This window comes from Macrotis lagotis, chromosome 4, assembly GCF_037893015.1.
Source record: "Macrotis lagotis isolate mMagLag1 chromosome 4, bilby.v1.9.chrom.fasta, whole genome shotgun sequence".
NCBI lineage: Eukaryota > Metazoa > Chordata > Mammalia > Peramelemorphia > Peramelidae > Macrotis > Macrotis lagotis.
Genome location: NC_133661.1, coordinates 271,158,193 through 271,180,392, shown reverse-complemented (window position 1 = coordinate 271,180,392; position 22,200 = coordinate 271,158,193). Strand labels below are relative to the sequence as shown.

Genomic DNA, 22,200 nt, shown 5'->3' with positions numbered 1-22,200 from the left:
TATTAACCCTGAGAAGGTTTTTTTGGGAATATTCCACTCAGGAGTTCCCTAAACCAGCTACTTAAGTCTAAAACAAAATATGCAAGGCACTCTGCTAGCAAAACAATCTATTAACTCAAGGAGCTTACATTTTACTAGAGGATACATTTACACAGATAAGTAAAAATGGAGCATGCATACCCCAAGCAATTTTCAGAAGCAAAAAACAAAGCCATTTTGAGTGGGAAAAACTGAAGAGATAAATTATCAAAATCATACCTTTAGAACTTTAAATTTTAAACTTTTACAGGCTATCTAGCCCCCCTTCATTTTGCAGGTTAGGAAACTGAGGTTCAGAGATAGTGTTCTTTCTACTATAAGATCTGGGGAGAGCCAAGAGAAAAGGTACTGTCCAGAAAGGCAAATCTTTCTGGACTGCCTCTTTGCCTCTCTAGAAAAAGCATAAAGTCTTAGGAGATGGGAAAGAGGAACTGAAAGGGAATGTGAAAGGACTATTTATCTTTTTGCTTGTAAACCTTAAGAATCCTCCTGTATCTCATTCTTTGATTCCAAATTTGGAGCTAGTCATTCAATCAGTTCTCAATTCATCTAAATGTACTTTCACTTAGCCCACATCACTCTCTCGCCTCTACAGGGATGGCATGAAAGATTATTATTTATTTAGTTGAGAATAGTTTTAGCAAGAGTCCCTTGAAATGTGAGGATAAATAATTTGTGATGGTGTAAAAAAAAATCTTTTCAGAAATCTAAATAAATGATATTTAAAACATTCCTCTGGATCTGCCAATCAAGTAACTATATCTGAAAAGGGAAATGAGATAACTTTGACACAATATTAGATCATGATGAACACCATTTACTTTTCTGGATGTTCCCCAATCATCCTTATAAGAAGAAATTTTAAAATTACATCTAGAATCAGGGGCAGCTAGGCGGCACAGAGGATAGAGCACCAGCCCAGAAGTGAGGATGACCTGAGTTCAAATGGGACCTTAGACACTTAATAACAACCTAGCTGTGTGACCTTGTGCAAGTCACTTAATCCCATTGCCTTGCAAAAAAAAACAAACAAAAAGAATTATACCTAGAATAAAGGTTGATCTTATTGGCCTATAATTTGAAATCAATACTTTTTTAAAATCTCTTTTTAATTAAGACATTTGCTTTTTTGCTTATCTTGTGCCATTTCTCTCATTTCCCAAAATTTTTCAAGGCATTCAGCTTTAAGATGTTTTTTATTTGAGTCTGATAATTTGATCTAATCAAGAAAATTTAGTTCCTTTATTTTTGATCATGGTTTTCAGGGAGACTGATGATTCTTAAGTTGTACTTCACCTGTTTCCAGACCAGTTTTTTTTAATAGTAGATATTTTATGTCAAGCATGAGAATCATAAAATCAAGCTAGAAGGGATCTTTGAAGTCAACAGTTTCAACCCTTTCATTTTGTAGATGAGGGAATGGAAACAGAAATGTAAACTGACCTGCCTATGGTTTCACAACCAGTAAATGTGTGTGTTGGGATTAGAACTCAGGGCTTTCTGACTTCAAGCCATAGATATAGTTATTAAATTCTATTTTTGATTTATTCTAATATTCAGAGAATGATACCAAGCTAATGTTTTCCACATTCAGTTCTAAGTTATTTATTTCCTTTCAATTATTTCTTCCAGAATGCTTATTTCACTTATGTAACACTTCTGACCAAACAATTATTTTTCCTCTGAGGCCAGGCTTTAGGTTGTTGTGGGGTTATTCTCTTCTGGGTATTCTTCTTGGGTAATTCTCAATATTTCATCATGATATTTCTTTTTAAAAATTATATAAATATTCTATTTGTTTTTTCATCTACATACATGGTAGTTTTTACCAATCATTTTTTCTGCAAGGCCCCAACAGAAAACAACCTGATAAAGGCTTTATATTTGCAACCATTCTAAATGTAGATCAAAATTGAATCTGTTATGAGAGAAGAATTAGATCCAAAGGGAAAGAAAAATACATGAGATAACAAATTTACAGAATACATAAGACAACTTTTAAAAATTGAAGATAATAATCTTTTGTCTTTTTTAAATTCTATAGCTCCTTCTCTAGATATAGATGGTATTCTCTATCACAGATCCCCTAAAATTGTCCCTGATTATTGTACTGATGAAATGAGCAAATTCATCAGGATTGATCATCACCCTATGTTGTGTGTATATAATGTTCTTCTGGTTTTGCTCATCTCACTCAGCATCAGTTCATGCAAGTCTTTCCAGCCTTTTCTGAAATCTTGTCCCTCATGATCTCTTATAGAACAATAGTGTTCCATCACATACATACAAATTTTATATATATATATTATGTATGTATACATAATATATATATATATATCTCACAATTTTTTCAGTCATTTGCCAATTAATGGGCATTACCTCAATTTCCAATTCTTTACCACCATATAAAGAGCTGCTATGAACATTTTTGTACATGTGAGATTTTTTTACCCTTTTTCATGATTTCTTCAGAATATAGACCCAGTAGTGGTATTGTTGTATCAAAGGGTTCTTTTGCCCTTTGAGCATAATTCCAAATTGCTCTCCAGAAAGGTTGGATCAGTTCACAACTCCACCCACAATGCATTAGTGTCCCAGATTTCTCACATCCCCTCCAACATTGATCATTATCCTTTCTGGTCATATTGGCCAAGCAGAGATGGGAGGTAGTTTCCCAGAGATGCTTTAATTTGCATTTCACTAACCAATAATGATTTAGAACAATTTTTCATATGATTATAGATAGCTTTAATTTCTTCATTTGAAAATTGCCTTTCCATATCCTTTGACCATCTATTAACTGGGGAATGAATTGGTTTTTTTTTAATAAATTTTACTCTATATTTTAGAAATGAGTCCTTTGTCAGAAATACTAGTTGTAATATTTTTTTCCCAATTTACTACATTCCTTTTAATCTTGGTTGCAGTGATTTTGTTTCTGCAAAACTTTTTTAATTTAATGTAATCAGAATTATCCAGTTTGTTTTTTATAATGTTCTCCAGCTCATCTTTGGTCATAAACTGCTTTTCTTTCCATAGATCTGACAGGTAAAACTATTCCTTGTTCTCCTAATTGGCATTATATTATCTTTAATCTAAATCTTATACCCATTTAGACCTTATCTTGGCATAGTGTGTGAGATGTTGGTCTAGTCCTAGTTTCTGCCATACCATCTTTTCTCAGTAGTTTTATCAAAGAGTGTAAGTTGTTGGTCTAGTCCTAGTTTCTGCCATACCATCTTTTCCCAGCAGTTTTATCAAAGAGTGAGTTCTTATCATAGAAGCTGGAATCTTTGAATTTATCAAACAGTAAATACTATATTCATTTACTGCTGTTTCTTTTATGACTAATCTATTCCACTGATACACTACTCTATCTCTTAGCCAATACCATTGGTTGCTTGATGATTGATGCTTTATAATATATATATATATATATGAAATTTTAGATCTGATTTGTCTAGGCTGCCTTCCTTTGCATTTTTTCCATTAATTCCCTTAATATTTTTTTAGGGTTTTTTTTTGCAAGGCAGTGGGGTTAAGTGGCTTGGCCAAGGCCACACAGCTACGTAATGATTAAGTGTCTGAGGCCGGATTTGAACTCAGGTACTCCTGACTCCAGGGCAGGTGCTTTATCCACTGAGCCACCTAGCCACCCCCTTATTCCCTTAATATTCTTAACCTTTAATGTTCCTCAATATTAATTTAGTTACTATTTTTTTCTGGCTCACTAAACTAATTTTCTTGGAAGTCTGATTGGTATGGCACTAAATAAGTAATTTAGGTAGAATTGTCATTTTTATTATATTAGTTTGATCTACCCATGAGAAATTGATATTTGCTCAGTTATTTAGATCTGATTTTATTTGTGTGAAGTGTTTTATAGTTTTCATAATTTCTGAATCTACCTTATATTTTAAGGTGTCTGAAGTTATTTTAAATAAGATTTCTCTATCTCTTGTAAATGCTGAGAATTTATGTGGTTTATTTTATATCCTGAGACTTTACTAAAGTTGCTCATTGTTTCCAATAGCTTTTTTAGATGATTTTCTAGGGATCTCTAGGAATACCATCATATTATCTGCAAAGAGAACTCTGTTTCTTCATTAATGATTCTAATTCCTTCAATTACTTTTTCTTCTATTATTGCTAAAGCTAAAATTTCTAATACAATATTTTCTTTTCTTTTTTTTTTAGGTTTTTTTGCAAGGCAAATGGGGTTAAGTGGCTTGCCCAAGGCCATACAGCTAGGTAATTATAGACAGAGCACTGGCCCTGGAGTCAAGAGTACCTGAGTTCAAATCCAGCCACTTAATCCTATTTGCCTAGCAAAAAAACCTGAAAAAAAAATGATGAACAGGTAGATTTCAGAAAAACCTGTAAAGACTTGTACCAATTGATGCAAAGTGTAATGAGCAGAAACAGGAAAATGTTGTCCAAATATCCATAAAATTGTGTGATCAGCTTTGGCAGATTTTATTCTTCTCAACAACACTATTATTCAAAACAAGTACAAAGGGTTCATGAAGGAAAATACTATCCACAACCAAATAAAGGACTGATGGACTCTGAATAAAGACTGAAGCATACTTTTTTCATTTATTTTATTCTTTTTTACAGCCTTTTTCTTTTTGATTTTCTTCTTTCATAACTGTGATTAATATGGAAATATTTCTTATGTGATAAAATATGTATAACCTACCATATTTCCCCATGTATGACACACTTTAATTTGTGGACTTGAAATTTGAAAAAATGTATTACATAAAGTAATTGAACTCAAATTTTATTCATCATAAAATTCATACAACTCCTTATCACTGTCAAAACTCCCATCCAGTGGCTCATCCTCATCTGTGTTTGATGATGAATTCCAACTGCTCGCCTGCCTGTGCTCTGGTCTATGGTTGATCACAAGCACTCCCTGGGTAAGTCTGTTAGGTGGATGCATGCTCAGTCCATTCTGTTTCATGAACCTGAAGAACCAGTTGTGTCTTCCTTTGAAATCAGTTACTTCTTGATCATCACAATTCTTCTGGCCTCCTGATGAACTACTTTTGTGGACACAGGAATGCCACTGGCCCTTTGCTCTTCAATCCATCTCTTCACTTCCCTCTCTAATTCAGGCCATTTGGCTGCCTTGCCTCTCATGACCTTCTTCTGCCTCAGTGTTTTCAGAAGGGTTTCTTCTTCCTGTAGCCAGGCTCCATTGTTTTCTCAGTTGGAGGAGGCCCACACTGATCTTCAGCAGCACAATTTCTATTCACTTTTGCAAACTAGATCACTTTCAACTTGAATTCAGCACTTCTGAGTCATTTCTGCAGAATGTGGCAAAACATAACCTAATATACTGGTAACAAAAGTGAAACAGGGAGCACAAAGACAACAAGCACAAAAAAGTGGGAATTGCAAATAAAAAAAATCTACAACCATTGTATAAGACACTCCCAGTTTTTAGATCGCAAATTTTTTGCAAAAGAGTGTCTTATACATGGGGAAATATGGCATATCAAATTACCTACTGCTTTAGGAGGAAGGATGGGGAAGAAGGGAGGGAGAAAAATTTGGAACTCACAGTCTTGTAAAATGAATGCTGAAAGACTTGACATGTAATTGGGTAAAAAATAATATTAAAAAAGAAATAGTTTTTGAAAACCTTTTTCATTTTTTCTTTAGGTGTTTTTTTACACTATTCCTTGGAATGCCCTTGAGATAACTTTGGTTGTCAAGCTTCCTAGTTTTACCCTCAGCTTGTCTCTGCTTGATGGGTCCATAGTGTTCATAATCATTCATAATTATCCTTCATTAGATTTTTTTTTTTTAGTTTTTTAAAGGCAAATGGGGTTAAGCAGCTTGCCCAAGGCCACACAGCTAGGTAATTATTAAGTGTCTGAGGTCGGATTTGAACCCAGGTACTCCTGACTCCAGGGCCGGTGCTTTATCCACTGCACCACCTAGCTACTCCCCTTCATTAAATTTTCAATCCAGTTCATATTCTAATTTGGTGTTGCCTTTGGTAGCAATCTCCATTTGGAAAGTATTATATCTTGGAAGTTAGCTAAGGCACTTCATGGGGATTTTGGGGTCCCCTTGTTGTGACAGTTTATGCTGTTTTAATTTCAATATTAAATTATTAGTCAATATTGATCTGATTTCTGATATTCATTTCTTGTTTCTAATATTTCAAAAACATAAAAATTCAAGGATAAATCATTTGAATTATACAACATACATTTCTCTCATCACTTTTGTTTTTTCTAAAACAAATTCTGATCTTAGCTCTGATTAAAAGAATGAAGTCAGCTTTGGTTTTTTATTCTGTTATTTGACGTTCAATATGTTCCGTGCCTACCAATGCTTCTTTGTGAAGAAAATGTGATGTAGAGGCATGATACGTCTCTAAATTCTAAAAGATTTTAATTTCTTTCATTTCCTTAACCTTCTTTTCTTTTTCTTTTCTTTTTTTTTCAAGGCAATGGGTTTAAGTAGCTTGCCCAAGGCCACACAGCTAGGTAATTATTAAGTGTCTAAGGCTGGATTTGAACTCAGGTACTCCTGACTCCAGGGCCGGTGTTCTATCCACTGTACCACCCAGTCACCTCCTGAACCTTATTTTCTCATAAATTTTCTTCCCATTCTAACCTTTCCTTTGAAATTGCTAAGTATTAGAGTATGTTCATTTGATTTCTTTGTAGACTTTCTCTACATCATCATCCTTAGCAGCTAATGTTGGTCTGAAACTGTTATGATTTTCAGCAATCTTTTTACAAATATTTATAATCACCACTTCAATATATGTAATGAACAAATATCTCCTGAAATAATTTTACTTGTATCTTCTGGATATATGATTAAATTCACTTTACCAATTTTTTTCTTTGACTCTCAAAGAATGATCTATGAGCCCTCATCCCATTTAGCTTCAACTTCCTTCCTGCTTCTGCTTTCCTTCATAGATTTAATGTAAAATTGATATGATTCTGCTCTTCTAACAATATGCTCATTCACTGGTCACTGACAAGGATCTCATGTCCATTAATTCCCCAAAATAAAAATTATATGTAAAAGGTAAAATAATTACAGCTTCTTCCCTAGGTTACAGAACTGGAATAAATTAATGTCAGAGAAAGCTAATCCTTAATACATTCAGTCAGTATCCCCACCCCTACCAATCTCTAAAATGGCACACAGGAGGACTCATAAGTTTGTGCTCTGGGATTCACTCAGTAATTCCTTTGCTGCTGGATGCTGGTATACACTTCTGTCCCTGCCCTTCCTGATCCATCATTCTGTGGCAATAAGCAACAGAATGACATGGCAGTACAATTATCCATAATCTTTTTGTTTGTTTTTTTATTTTGTTTAGTTGCTTTATTGTTTATACTATCTCTCTTGCTTCCTGTGCATTTATTTGAATTCTTGTCTATTAATGAAAATTAAAACAATTTATCAATATAAATTAAAATTTAAAAATAGGTACTATTATCAATGGACAAAACCATGCATCCCTGGGGCAGCTAGGTGAGCGCTTGCCCTGGAGAAAGAAGGGCCTGAGTTCAAATCCAGACTCAGACACTTGATTCTTACTAGCTACAATGACCTTGACCATGTCATTTAACCCCATTGACCCACAAAAGCCAAAAAAAGTAGAAGAAACTCATACATCCCTTTTGACTCTATCCACTACAAAATTTATGTTATGCAATCTCAACTGGACTCTTATTGCTGGTGACTCTTGTATACCTCCTCCCTTTTTCAATTTACTCTCTCATTCTCCACAGCAACTCTTCCAAAAACTTGTCAACATGCCTCCTCCTCCCCTTGTTCTCTCAGCTGGGAACCTTGTTTTATATTTTACAGAAAAAATTGAGGGGATTCACCATGAGCTCCCTGTACTTCCCTCTTTATCATTTTCTATCCTTCAGGTGTCTCCTGTCACTTCCTATTTCTTCACTCCTCTTGTCATATAATGAAGTGGCCTTCCTCCTTACCAAGATTAACTCCCTACTCAAGGAATTCCATTCCTTCCTATTTCCTCCAATAGATCCTCCCCTCTGTGATCTCCATTTTTTCATCTATTTTCAATTTCTCCCTTCCTATTGGCTCATTTCCTATTGTCTCTTCCATACTGAAAAAAAAATCCTCACTTGATCCTTCTATCTATGCTAACTATTGTCAAAACCTGGAAGTCATTTTAGACTCCTATCTCTCACCCCTCCTATCCAAGCTAATGCCAAGGTCTGAGAATTTCATCTATGCATTATCTCTCCAACATATTCCCTTTTCTCCTCTAACACTGCTACCACCCTGGTGCAGGGCCTCATCACTTCACACACTTGGACTACTGTAATATTGTGCTGGTAGGATCAACTTGACTCAAGTCTTTCCCATTCCAGTTCATCTTCTACTCATTCACTCATCCACAAAGTGATTTTCCTCAAGTACTGGTCTGCTCAGAAGCTTCCTTCCTATTTCCTCCAGGGATAAAATATGAAATGCTGTTTGGCTTTCAGAGCTCTTCATAAGGTAGTCCCCATCATCTTTACAGTTTTTTTACACATTACAACAAGTACTCTTTGATCCAGTGACACTGACCACCTGGTAGGTGATACTGGCTGGAGGTCAGCTGGGGGTTTGCAAAAGATTGCAGGTTCCTCAAAATATGAAATGGATTTACAGAGCTCTCTGACCCAGGAGTGTAGTAAGAGTTTACAATGTTTATATCACTTGTTTCTTTAAATGTTTTAAGTAATAATGAGTTACAGTATAGTATTTTTCTTTGGATAAAATTACAAAACAACAATAAGATACAAAGAATAGGTCAATAGCAGCTGAAAACAACCTGTATTAAAAGGCAATTATAAAATATCCTTCTAAAAAGACAGTTCCAGAGAGGAAGATTTTTCCACCTACATTTCCCCTTCCTTACAAATTTATAGGACCCCAAAGGGAGTAGTGAGTCTCTAAGAACTGAATCAACAATCAGGCATGGGATAGTCCTTGAGTTAGTTGATTTATCAGCCTTTTTTTTAAATTAGGAACTAAAGATCTTGTCTGGCATTTAGCCACTTGGAATACAAAGTCCTGTGCTTATCCCATTCCCCTAGTACTGACCAAAATGTGCTTCTCCCTTGCACATCTTATCTTTTTTGTGAAATGCTGAGTTGGCTTTGAAATTTCCTCCCATTTAATTTTTGTTATCTTTGTTCTTGGCTAGAACTCCTGGGTAAAAGAATAGTCAGTGTGAAAGTATAATAATAATTTCTCATAACTATATCCTGTTAAAAAAGATTTGATTTCTTTAAAAGGTACTGGGGCTTCATAACAGGCACCTTGCCAAACCTAGTAAGAATGAAGACTCGTGTTTGGCTAGGTAGTGCAGTGGATAGAGCACCGGCCCTGGAGTCAGGAGTACCCGAGTTCAAATCCTGCCTCAGACACTTAATTACCTAGCTGTGTGGCCTTGGGCAAGCCACTTAACCCCATTGCCTTGCAGAAAACTAAAAAAAAAAAAAAAATGTAGACTCCAAGGTATTTCTCCCTATGTTAATTACAAACTTAGGATTCTTTCAGAAAGAGAAAAGAATTTTAGATAATATTGTACAAATATGATCATCTCTGAGGAGCAGTTTCGGGCAGAAATTATTGTGTCATGGTTAGGTCACAAAGAAGATTAATGATTTTTCCTATTCTTTGCTTCTATATAAAGTCCAAATTTCTTTTCCAGTTCAACGTGACCATTTTGGACAAACAGACTCCACTATAGTTTTAGATGGTAAATCTCAGAGAATAAAATTTCATGTCTAATCTATATTTTTCTGTTATGTTATTTTAATCCTATATTCTTAAAGTTAACTAGTTTTAGGTTCACCCTAAACTCAAATTCTAAGAGTTGAAAACAATCATGATGAGTAAGATTTGCATGTAGGTAAACTTATCTATATAAAATATTATTGAAAGAATTGGTGTCTTCACACTGGGGATAAAATAAAATTTTATTTAACGCATTTATCAGTCATATATAGGGCAGGTCTTCATATTGCTAAACCAGACTGAACAAAATCTTTATTTCCACTAGACCAACATGAAAGCTTAGTATCTCCTGGAGTCCTCAGAATAACTTAAAGGCAATATTCAAAAGACAAGCAAGTTCTTTTGTTCTACAAACAAGGGATGATACAAAGATAAATAAAGAGCCACACAGTGCAAAGAGGTACTGAAAATACTGTTAATGATTCTTATAGTTTACACTTTTACTTCCTATGTTTGATTCAGTTGCCTCAAGGTCTCTAGTGATTAAAATGTTAAAGAGCTTTGTCACTTAAATAAAGTTGCCATCTTAAGTCACTTTTGAATTTCTAGGTTTATGCTTTGTATAAGCAGAAGCTGCTGGGACAGACTCCTAGTCTGACAGACATTCCTCCATTGTGTACGTGGGGGAGGGGGAGGAAGAAAGGAGTATTGGGATAATATGAGCAGTTATAAACAAGGCATTCATCTTTCTCCCTCCAAAACTTCTTTTCTGGTAACTGCCCCCCCAAAGACCTATCCCTCAGAATCTGTGCCTAAGACCACCACTCTCTCTTAGCCTTCCCCTCTCCAGCACTCAAAAGCAGTCATTGAATAGAAGCTTCAGATATAATTGTGAATACCCAGAACTAATATTGGCAATTTAAACTTCTAGCTTTGTAAATTTAATAAAAGATTTTTTTTAATTTAGGAGAGGACATTGAATAGCTCCCTTTTCCATATTAAATAAATCTAGTAGATGATTTTTCCTGCCCTGATTTAGGAGTATGAAAGTAAAAGAATGGGAGACTTAAAGGTAAATTGGAAGAGATGAATATATTACAGAGCAAGAGAGCTGCTGATGTTGGTAAAAAATAGCAAACCTACTCAAATGGTGAAAAAGGGGAGAGGGATCCTGAATAAAGACTCCACTTCAAGATCAATGGCTATATTTTTACTGAACAGAGAAGGGTAATTTTCTAGCTTTTCTCTCAGATTTCCTAATCACTCACATTTCCAAAATCACTGCATCTCATCACTCAAAATCACTGCATCTCTAGGGTAGTGTTTGTCAAACTGTGCTGCTAGGAACTCTAAAAACTCTAAGGTTTTGTTAAATTAAGTTTATGTCGTTTGTTAATAGGCATTAAAATAATACTTTTAGAAAATTTTATTTACAAGCATTCTGCCAATATTTTGCTTAAACTGGGGGATTCTAACTCTATAGAAAAAATCTGAGAACTTTGCTCTAGACTGGTGAGGGTGAGAAAGTACCAAAACTAAATTTGAAGAGGGTACTGTGGGAGTGGGTATTGTGGGAGTAAAATTCTATTTACTGTAGCCTGATATGGATGAAAACTTTGAAATTAGATGTAATCCTTCAAGGAGAACTTTGCAGAGCAAGCAGGCATCCATTATAGAAGAGGAAAAAAAAATTAAGTTCAATATTAGGAATTGACAATTAAAGTTGTCCAAAAGTGGAATGGTCTAACCAAATAGCTTAGTACAAGTAAAGTATTTGCTGGGGAGGCTTTGGACAGTCTTCCTAGGCTTTTCCAGCAGTATGTTTTCTGTGATATTCACGGTTTTGTAAATATAAACATCTAGTTTCTCTGTAAAATAAAAGGAAAAAGAATTGGAAGGAAAGAGAGGAGATAATGATGCAATATTTTTATTCTAGTTAAGTATATTAATTTTCAACACAAAGAGTTTGTTAATAGAGTTTGTTATAGTTTTCAAAACCTTAGGTGTTTGGTTGTCTGTACAATACAAAGCATGGATAACAGGGTCAGATTCATTTAAAGCATGGAAGACAAACAAACACATGGTGGGTACATCTCTACATATTTGAAGACCTGGAGCTGACTGGTTGCCAGCTGTCTCTTTTTGAGAACGAGAGAATTAATGGATAAAGATTAAAGAAGGTGGCACGAAGGCAGCCAAGGAAACAAAATAATAACAACAGTCCAAGAAAACAGTCTTTAAGAACCCTTTTTTTTTCATTTTTCAAAACATTAAAATCATAACCTCAAGTTAAATATAGATGGCACCTTCAGTAGGACCCTCATTTTTCTTTTGCAAAGTAAACGCCCAAATTAATGAATGTGCTTCTCACAATAAGTTTGATGAAACATGGATTAAAAAAAAATATGCCACATAGGACAATTACTGGAGAATCTGTAAAATAAAATAGTTGGTTTAGAGAATCTCTTAAGACTCCTTCCAGGGTTAAATCCTGTGTGTCAAATAAAGATAGCATTGTTTTTATTTTTTTTTTAGTTGTTGTTTTTTTTGCAAGGCAATGGGGTTAAGTGGCTTGCCCAAGGCCACACAGCTAGGTAATTATTAAGTGTCTGAGGGTCAGATTTGAACTCAGGTCCTCCTGACTCCAGGGCCGGTGCTCTATCCACTGCACCACCTAGCCGCCCCCAGCATTGTTTTTATTATAAAGACTGATGAAACAGTCTGAAACTGGTTGGAAACTCAATCAGATAGTTCTGATGAAAAATAAAAAGAATGTCATGGTTTGTTACAGCATTCAGAGTTATAGTCTGATATTATCTGACGTGGGAAGCACCTTTATGAAGGAAAATTGTCAAGGACTGAATTTGGAGTCAAAGGATCTGAGTTTGAACATATGTGCGACCTTACATGACCTCATGATGGGAGTGGGTTAGGTGACCTGCTGGGTCCCCTACAGATCTCTAGGATTCTTGGTATTTTATTCTGTGAAAAGTTGGAGTTTCTTGCTCTGACGCTTTTAGGAAATGTTTGATTTTGTGCCCAAGGAAAACTGAGAGTCCTACTGAAATTCTGAGAAAGAAAAGTTTGAGTTGTTCTGGAAGATGCATTTCCACAGAGAATATTCTACAGTAGGAATCTGACCCAGCATTTCACTGCGCTTTGAAATGGGGCAAGGTGATGGGTATTGGTATAAAACTATCTACAAAGAATTGAAAGTGGAATTATATTTTTTGGGAGGGCATAGAAAAGAGTCGTGGAATCTGAAGGGACAGATGAGTTTTTTTTATTTTCCTAGTGATCGGAGAGATTTAGAGATCCAACATCAAAACAGGGACTGGGTTTGTTCTGAACCCAAGGATGAGAATTAAGGAAAAATGGTCCGGTATAATACAGAGGTGGTTTTGTGATTCGATATATGGAAAAACGAGCAAAACAGTGCGCTCCACTCCGCCTTGTGGGAGGTGTCCGAGCGCGGGCGTTCCCCTAAGGATGTCTTGCTTCCGAATGTTCCTCGCTCCGCCTCCTCCCAAGGGGATTTGGGCTTCGCTGGGGCGAGCGCGGTTCCGCTTCCGCCGTCTCCGGCAGCGTCTAAAGCAGGCCCCAGGCTCAGGAAGCACTTCGCACCGCCCGGCAGCTTCCGGATGCTCGCAACAAACAACTGCAGCCACACCCTCCATCGGCGCCCCTCCACTTCCTCCTCTCCCGTCCCATCAAGGCCCGCCTCCCGCCCCGCCCCTCGGCCGCTCTCGGTCTCTGGGACTGAAGAGGAGGAGCCGACCCTTCCGGGAGGTTCTCCGGCGTGAGCGCGCAGGGGGGCCACGTGACGCTGTGGGCGGGTCCGGAAGTGACGCCAAGAGCCTTCCATTTTGTGGAACGCCCGAGTTGTTAAGTGCGTCAGTTGCAGAGAGACGTAGCCTGAGTAAGTTTGCCCTCTCCGACGGGACGCCAGCCGCGGACTTTCGACCGCTTCGTCGTCTCTACCCTCCGCGGATTCAACGCGCTAGCTCCTGCCCATTTGGATTGGTAAGCGACCCGCCTTCCAAGGAAAATGCCTTTAGGATTTATTTTTTGCCGCCTGTCTTCCCGTAATTAGGATTAAGGGAAGGACCCTGTATTTCAGGCAAGAGATTTCCATCACCTTTCTCGCCCTTTGGGCTTAAAAGGACTTTTAAGGATTGCAGGCCGGAGGCGTCTCCCGAGTTTTTCGGAGGGCTGGAGGGTATTGGGGCGGTGTCCTTTATATCTTAATTGGCTTCCCCCCCCCTTTCAGCTTAACTCAGGAGACTGATTGTTGAGATTTGGGAGACGGGTCTTTATCGTCCATTCTGACACTCAACCGGCCCTTGAGACGGTCGGCTGATCCGGTTGGGAACGTTAATGGGGGAGGGGAGGGTGGAGTTAGATTTGCGCGCGCAACTCGAGCCCCTTCCCTATCGAGACGCCATTTTGTGATTCTGAAGGCTCCGTTGGCTGGTTGCGCATGCGCCGGCGTCGCGTCGCGTGATTCGAGCTTCTGTGTGACTGTGACGCTCTGGGAGCCGAGGAGCTCACGCGGCGGCTGGAGATTGGCCCGAGAATGAGGAGGATGTAGCCTACGCCCCACCTTCCCTTCTCGGCCTTTCCAACTGCGGCAGAGGGGAGGGTGGGTGCGCCTGCGCAATCTGAGACCTCAGTGGGCGTTGCAGCTGCTGCAGTGTGCAGGGGGTAGAGTGACCGCCGGTACGGACGCCCCCCCCTTTTTTTCCTGCGGGAGATTTTCATTGTTTTTTTACCAATTGGCTTATCTTAATTTCTTTCTAGGTATTTAAAAGCCCAGAAAAATTTTAAGACGTTTACGCAAGCACCGTTTTGACTAGGATAACATTTTAGTTTTGTAATTAACATATCGTTTATTGTTTTTAAAAAGGACTTGAAAGTGGGATACCATGAGTGGCTGTAGAGTATTCATTGGAAGGCTAAATCCGGCAGCCCGAGAAAAAGATGTAGAAAGATTCTTTAAAGGATATGGACGAATAAGAGACATTGATCTGAAGAGAGGCTTTGGGTTTGTGGTAGGTATCAGTAAAACCTTTTTTTGTAAAGGCATGATAAAAGAATTAAATCACTGTCTTAAGTATGTAATAATCTTACAGAAGCTACGTAAATTTAACTTTTTAAAGAAAATATTGTGTTAATACAGTCTCTACTTTAGAGGATTGAATTACAAGCATTGATGGATTAATATTATATGATATTTTCATGTTGATTCAGTTCGTTAACAGTGCTTTAAGATTACCCAGTGCTTTTACATGTTAATGATTTATGGAGATGAAATGGCTAAATCAGTTGATTTCTTAGGAATTTGAGGACCCACGAGATGCTGATGATGCAGTTTATGAACTTGATGGAAAGGAACTCTGCAGTGAAAGGTAATTTTCTTTTCATTTAAACATAGCTGGATTTGACTCAAGGCAGTCTTATGTATCATGTAAAATGAGAGTTTGGTAAAATAATCTAGAAAATTACTTGTTTTAAATCTGAGCCTTTGAAATCACATTTCCTTCTCTTCATTTTTGGTTTTATTAAATAAATGGAAGACAAGTTACAATGTTCTTATAGCACTACAGTATAGTAAATGCTGTGAATTAGTAGAACATTTCAAAAGCCAATAGTGCTTTTTTAAATGAGTTGTCTAAAAGATGAGCCTGTTTTCATTTTTTTTTTTTTTTTTGCAAGGCTTAACCCCACTGGGTTAAGTGGCTTGCCCAAGGCCGCACAGCTATATAATTATGAGGCCAGATTTGAACTTAGGTCCTCCTGACTCCAGGGCCACTGTTCTATCCACTGCACCACCTCGCCCCTGTTTTTTAATCTTTATTTTTCCAGTAACATGCTTCAAGTAGTTTTTTTGGTAAGACAAATGGGGTTAAGTGGCTTGCCCAAGGCCACACAGCTAGGTGATTATTAAGTGTCTGAGCCTTGATTTGAACCCAGGTACTCATGACTCCAAGGCCGGTGCTGCCCCATGCTTACAGTAGTTTTACAAACATTCATACATTTGCAAATTTGAGTTATATGTTTTTCTACCAGCCTCCCCCATGGCAGTGAACAACCTAGTAAAAAAAAATTGTACCTTATACATTTGTATTTAACACATCTATATTAGTCATTTTTGTGTATGAGGAATTAGAACAAAGAAAGAAAACCATGAGATAGGAAGTGAAAACATCAGTTTTAAAGAAGTGATGAATATAGCATATAGTTTTCTTCTCTGGATATGGATGACATTGTTCATAGCAGGTCTCAGGGTTTTGCTTTATCTCTGAATAGATGAGAGGAGCTAGATGTAGCCTATTTTTAACAGGTTTTTTTTGTATCTTGTTATTTTAAAGATTGTATTTATTTTGAGTTTTATAATTTTTCCCCTAATCTTCCCCCCCCCAGAAAGCAATTTGTCATTCTTTACGTTGTTTCCACGTTGTACAGTGATCCAAATTGAGTGTGATGAGAAATCATATCCTTAAGGAAGAAACCTAAAGTATAAGAGCTTGTATCTTTCCTAAACAGTAAATGAAGGGCATTTATATATCTTATTTTAAGAAATTGCACGTTTACCCATGCTTTCAGACCTAAATGAATTGATTCTCTTCAGGATAGGTGTTCTTTTATAAAACAAGTGAAATGCTGAAAAAAGCTGCAAAATCAGAAAGTAAACTGTGATGATTTTCTGTACTTAAGATCTTAGCAAGTCCTATTGGAAAAAACGATTTTCCTTCATACCCTTGGGATCTTCGCATTCTTTTACAATCTGAATACTGGCTAAAAAAAATGAAATGAACAATTCAGGATTTAACAGGATATTTTTAATCATTCCATCTCTTAAAACTACAAGTCAGGGCAGCTAGGTGGCACAGTGGATAGAGCACCTACCCTGGAGTCAGGAGTGCCTAAGTTCAAATCCTGCCTCAGACACTTAACCCCCCATTGTCTTATAAAAACCTAAAAAAACTATCAAGTGAGCCAATAACAATTTTTCTATGCATCTTTTGAAAGTCTTGTTGAAGGTTTAGCTGTTACCTACTATACGTATGTACTGAGGTATGTTGCAAAATGTATGATCAAATACTTAACTCTAGGTAGCTTCCTCTCCATAACTGAATCTCTTAACTCAATTTCTAAGGGTTTAAGTTTAAACTGTATTAACTTAAATGACAATGTATATAAGCACTTGGGAAAGAATAAAGTGTAAAGACTTTCCTTTGTTCTAGGGTTACAATTGAACACGCCAGGGCTCGATCTAGAGGTGGAAGAGGAAGAGGGCGATACTCTGATCGTTTTAGTAGCCGTCGTCCCCGAAACGACAGGAGGTAGGGAGTTTTCTGAATTCAAAAAGCAAAAGTTGATAAGTAGCCATTACTTAAAATTTAGATAAAATTCTTCCATTCTAATTGTCTTTTTCAGAAATGCCCCACCTGTACGAACAGAAAATCGCCTTATTGTTGAGAATTTATCTTCAAGAGTCAGCTGGCAGGTTTGTTGAAATAAGGTTTAAAACATTAATATTTTAAAAATTAATGGGTAGTTAATATTAAACCTTTTAATAAAGTAGTTTTATCTTTAAATATGAACTTAACTGGACATCTATAATATTTAAAACTATTTAACATAATTGGGGGATATTTCAAGCCTAGAGTAATGATAGTGTTCAAATGTAAATGTTTTTGAGGATTTTTCTTGTTTTAAAATCAATTTTAACCAAATATTAAACCCTTTATTTGCCAGCCTATCTGTGTCGTTGGCCTTATGACGAGGAGTGCCTGTGGGTTATCCTAATCGTTCTGTCTTGGTCACTCTTGGTTGGGCCTGGTTGACTTTGCCAGTCAGCTCCTACAGTGATCAGTTGGCCACCTCTAGATCTGTGTTTGCCGGTCTAGACGTAATCGGTGCACTTCCTTAAAGTGCCAGGTTGCAGCGATCCCCGAGATAACGAGATCTGATCCCTAAGTTGAGAGCTGTCCTCCTGTAACGCTTCCGAATAAGAGGTCCTGGTCGAAAAGAGTTGAAAGATACGAAATTAGGTGGTCGTTGGAATCCTGATCGCAGTAAAGTGGTCCTTGGTAACTTCACAAGAGTAGAAAATGTCTGCATCCGTCAGTAGTCTGCTAATAGGGAGGGCTGTGCGATTTAAAGGCTTCCATCGATTGGGTAGTGTCCTTCCAAGTGGGTGGCGAAGAGCCAGTCGGGCATATGTCATGACGGTATCTCCGAGCGATTAATGCAGTTTGCTGCTTGACTAGCCTAGGGAAATGTTAATGAAGGTAAAGTAAACTACGTTTTTAATGACATATGGGGCACAAAATAACTGGTGTCTTGTAAATGTTCTGTTTAAATATAAGACTTACTCTACCTCAGTCTTTACTTTACAAACATGTACTGTTAACTTTTGTTTTTTTTCTTTTTATTTCTTTGTGCTGAGCTCAGTATAGACTAATACTTAAAATCCGAATTTTTCCCTCGCATTTTGCATATAGCAATATGCTATTTTCACTTATTTCGTGCCCTGATGTAGATAATTTTGAATTCTGATAGAATACAAGTGTGGTAAATGCCATGTTTGTACTTTATCTAACATCTTCTCTTTCAGTAGTCTTGTTTTATGCCATGTTATCTGTTTTATATTCTTTCATTTTTCTTCGTTTAACATAATTGTCTTGTGTTAGGATCTCAAAGATTTCATGAGGCAAGCTGGGGAAGTAACCTTTGCTGATGCTCATAGACCTAAACTAAATGAAGGGTAGGTAAAGATTATAAAAATCACTTGAAATTAGAATGTGTGCAATTATGTAAATTAAGATAATGGTACCTCAAAGCTTGTAAGCAGAATTCTGATAACCTTACCTTTCTTCTCTAGGGTGGTTGAGTTTGCCTCTTACAGTGACTTAAAGAATGCTATTGAAAAGCTTTCTGGAAAAGAAATAAATGGAAGGAAAATTAAACTGATTGAAGGCAGCAAAAGACACAGGTATTATTTTAAGTCTATATTTTCTGCTGTTATAAAATTTACATGAGTACTGGTTCTGGTAGGTTTTGTTCCTACTAACTTTGCTGTTTTATTTAACATTAGTAGGTCAAGAAGCCGATCGCGTTCCCGTACTAGGAGCTCTTCTAGATCTCGGAGCCGATCTCGTTCTCGTAGCCGCAAATCTTACAGCAGGTCCAGAAGCCGGAGCCATAGCAAATCCCGTTCTGTTAGTAGGTCACCTATGCCTGAAAAGAGCCAGAAACGTGGCTCTTCAAGTAGATCTAAATCTCCAGCATCTGTGGATCGTCAGAGATCCAGATCTAGGTCTAGATCTGTTGACAGTGGCAATTGAACTGTAAATAACTTGCCCTGGGGACCTTTTTAAAAAACAAAACAAAACAAAAAAGACAAAAATCAAACCATACTTGCTAAAAATCCTGGTAAGTATGTGCTTTTCTGGGAGTGGGGGGTTTGGAGGGAGGGGGCTGGAAAATCTTTGTAGAAGTGGACCACCAAGGGTTGTTGAAAACTAATTGTATTAAATGTCTTTTCATAAGCCTTCTCCTGCTCACATTTTTGTGAATGTCTGAAGTGTATAGATATGTATATTGACTGCTCTTTTATAACTAGAGCAACTTTAATTTTTTTGTACTAAAGAAATAATTTGAACGTTTTAGTTCCTAGTTTATTGGAATATGTGAGTGACAATTCAGAAATTAGTTTAATGCTTTATGATTAAACTAATGGCTTTGGATACTTCAAGAGCTCAACATCTACTGTATATAAAACTTAGTTTGAATGGGGTTTTTGGTTTTGGGGTATTTTGGGTTTTTGGTTTTTGATAGGGAACACGGGGTATGTTCCCACTCAACTTTTCACTGCTATAAAAGACAGCACATTAAAGTCGCTGTTGGTATTGATAATAAAATTTGTAAAAACTGTCTGGTTCATTTGATTAAAACTACTGAAGGATTCTTCTTATTTATTATTCAGAATTCACCCTTTCTAGACCTGAGTTAGGCATTCACTGTTGCTTTGGGAGTACCATTGTCTGGGAATTAGAAGGGAGAAAAATTTGTAAAAATTTACATTAAGATTTTCAAAATGATTTTGCAGATCTCATCACCCAGCACCATCTCTTGAATCTAGTAAATGGTTGTGTGGTCCGTTAGAAGATCCTGATAGTGTAAAAAAAATGTTACATGCTTCCTGGTGCATTAAATTTTTGTCACACATTTTGGGTTTTTTTTTTTGTTTTTGCAAGGCAAATGGGTTAAGTGGCTTGCCCAAGGCCACACAGCTAGGTAATTAAGTGTCTGAGACCAGATTTGAACCCAGGTACTCCTGACTCCAGGGCCAGTGCTTTATCCACTGTGACACCTAGCCGCCCCTCATTTTTAAATTTTAAGGGTAGTTTTAATGGAGGGCAAGAAACAAGGTGTGAGACAGAATCATTTAAATCTTCAGGTAGAAAATCTGTTAAATGGGGTAATAAGGGGAATAAACCTTTCTACTGGAAATACTTGAAAGAAGCTGGGTAATTTTAAAGTGGGTTAGGGTAGGTACTATGCATTAGCAATTAACGAAGGCAATGTTCCCAAATAGTTCAGGTGGTAACCGTGAAGCCTTCCCTGGAATGTAGTGGTTTACTTTATTGGATTTTGGTTGGGTTTGGGGTTTTACTCTAATTTTCTTGCAGGAGAACAAATATATATATCTGCATATCTTGCATATATAGTAAACCTTAAATGAATCAAGTACCTGGGTCAGAAACACATTTTATTTTGTCACCACACAAAAGCCAAAGCCTGGATTAAAGTGGGTAATCTTATTCCTATTACTAAATCCTGGAATTTTTAAACATGCATACTTGCATTTGTGTAATGCCTACTATTACATAGTCTACTACATATTCAAAAGTAGATATTTTTTGAGAAATTATAACTATTAGAAATAAATGAATTACGCTTTGCATTTACCTCATTTTGACATCTCTAGGACACTTGGATGTGCTCCAATTTGGTAGGCAACTATTTTTCTGAAAAAATTCTGAAATATTTAATTTCACCCTGATTTGATTAGGCTACCTAGCAGTCTTGGTTTTCCCAATCATCCACTGCTCTTAAGTATTTCATTTTAACCCTTAATTGTTTAGAAGTCAGATTCTGGTCATACTTAATCCTGTTTTATCTTTTAACAAATAAAATACCTCATTCCCCATCCACAAAATATATGTTCAAATTCTCTAATCTCAATGGGAAGAATTTTTTTTTTAGGTTTTTGCAAGGCAAATAAGAGTTAAGTGGCTTGCCCAAGATCACACAGCTAGGTAATTGTCTTGAGACTCGGATTTGAACCCAGCTGCTCCTGACTCCAGGGCTGGTGCTTTCTCCACTGCGCCACCTAGCTGCTCCCAATTTATTTTTTTTTGCAAGGCAGTGGAGATTAAGTGACTTGCCCAAGGTCACACAGGCAATTAAGTATCCGAGGCTGGATTTGAACTCTGGTCCTTCTGAAGAGGTGAGCCTTGTCAAAGCTTAGTATTTTGACACCTCAGGCATCCTTTGGGAGTTTGCTTTGTCTGGTTACCAAACTTGTCTATTGGGTTTCTTCCCTGCTTTAATAAACATGGCCACACCCATGCTTAAATTGTCATTTTATCCTTAAGCTATCCATAATTTGTCAACAGCCCAAATTTTATGCCTGTTTCTCCATCCCACTCCCCAGTTCCTTAGTTTAGCTTTGTAAAAGGGTTCTTTTCCAACATTGCTGATCACTATTTTGTTCAGCAGACTTCATTTTTAACTACTTTTGACAGATACACTTCACAAGAAAATCCAATTCTTAGGATTCTACCCTAATTTTAAGACTTGGGTTGGATTATCCAGTGCTTAGCCAATAGTAAGGTTCTGTTCTTGGAATAAAATTCCATTCAGGACTTTTAGAACCTGTTCATTATGGTCAAACATACTTTTTTCCCCAAGCATATTTATCTTTAATCTTTTTTTTCCCCATCTCTGATACCTTTGTGTAAATGAGTCCTTGTGTTTCGGAATGCATTTTTATCTTGACGTCTTAGTACTGGAATTGGTTTTGAAAGCAATTATATATCATATTCTGACTTTTCTCTTGGTCAGCAATTTCTTGAAATTTGTTGTAAATACATAGTATTTACTTGTTACATGTTTCTTCACAGCACAGGAAGGTATTGTTGCATCTTTGTCCTTGTACCAATCTGCACCACCTGCATGTAAGCATTTTAATAAATGTTAGTTGAAATTTTTGAATTTTGTAAAATCACTAAAATGTGGGTGCGGTGTTTTTATTTTTTTGCAAGGCAATGGGGGTTAAGTGACTTGCCCAAGGCCACACTGCTAGATAAGTGTCTGAGGCTGGATTTGAGCTCT

The 22,200-nt window shown here is 36.9% G+C and overlaps 1 protein-coding gene across 2 annotated transcripts; it reads left to right on the top strand.

The window, feature by feature from the left end:
- The first annotated feature begins 13,661 nt into the window (after window positions 1-13,661).
- On the top strand, window positions 13,662-19,734 carry SRSF5 (serine and arginine rich splicing factor 5). Of its 2 annotated transcripts, XM_074236026.1 has the most exons (8): window positions 13,662-13,815; window positions 14,699-14,843; window positions 15,130-15,200; window positions 17,040-17,138; window positions 17,233-17,302; window positions 18,492-18,565; window positions 18,683-18,793; window positions 18,896-19,734. In XM_074236026.1, exons 2-8 carry the CDS (start codon window positions 14,718-14,720, stop codon window positions 19,143-19,145), a joined length of 801 nt encoding a protein of 266 aa, XP_074092127.1. In that variant the 5' UTR covers window positions 13,662-13,815; window positions 14,699-14,717; the 3' UTR covers window positions 19,146-19,734. The 2 variants fall into 2 exon arrangements, with proteins under 2 accessions (XP_074092127.1, XP_074092128.1); XM_074236027.1 differs by lacking the exons at window positions 18,683-18,793; window positions 18,896-19,734 and having other exon boundaries at window positions 17,554-18,507.
- Window positions 19,735-22,200: the final 2,466 nt, after the last annotated feature.

What these genes read in the sequence shown, in the direction of transcription:
- SRSF5 (XM_074236026.1), top strand. Translation starts at nt 14,718, where the DNA reads ATGAGTGGCTGTAGAGTATTCATTGGAAGGCTAAATCCGGCAGCCCGA. An exon ending in AAGGAACTCTGCAGTGAAAG is followed by an intron (nt 15,201 to 17,039) that starts GTAATTTTCTTT and finishes CCTTTGTTCTAG; the next exon opens with GGTTACAATTGAACACGCCA. An exon ending in CGTCCCCGAAACGACAGGAG is followed by an intron (nt 17,139 to 17,232) that starts GTAGGGAGTTTT and finishes TGTCTTTTTCAG; the next exon opens with AAATGCCCCACCTGTACGAA.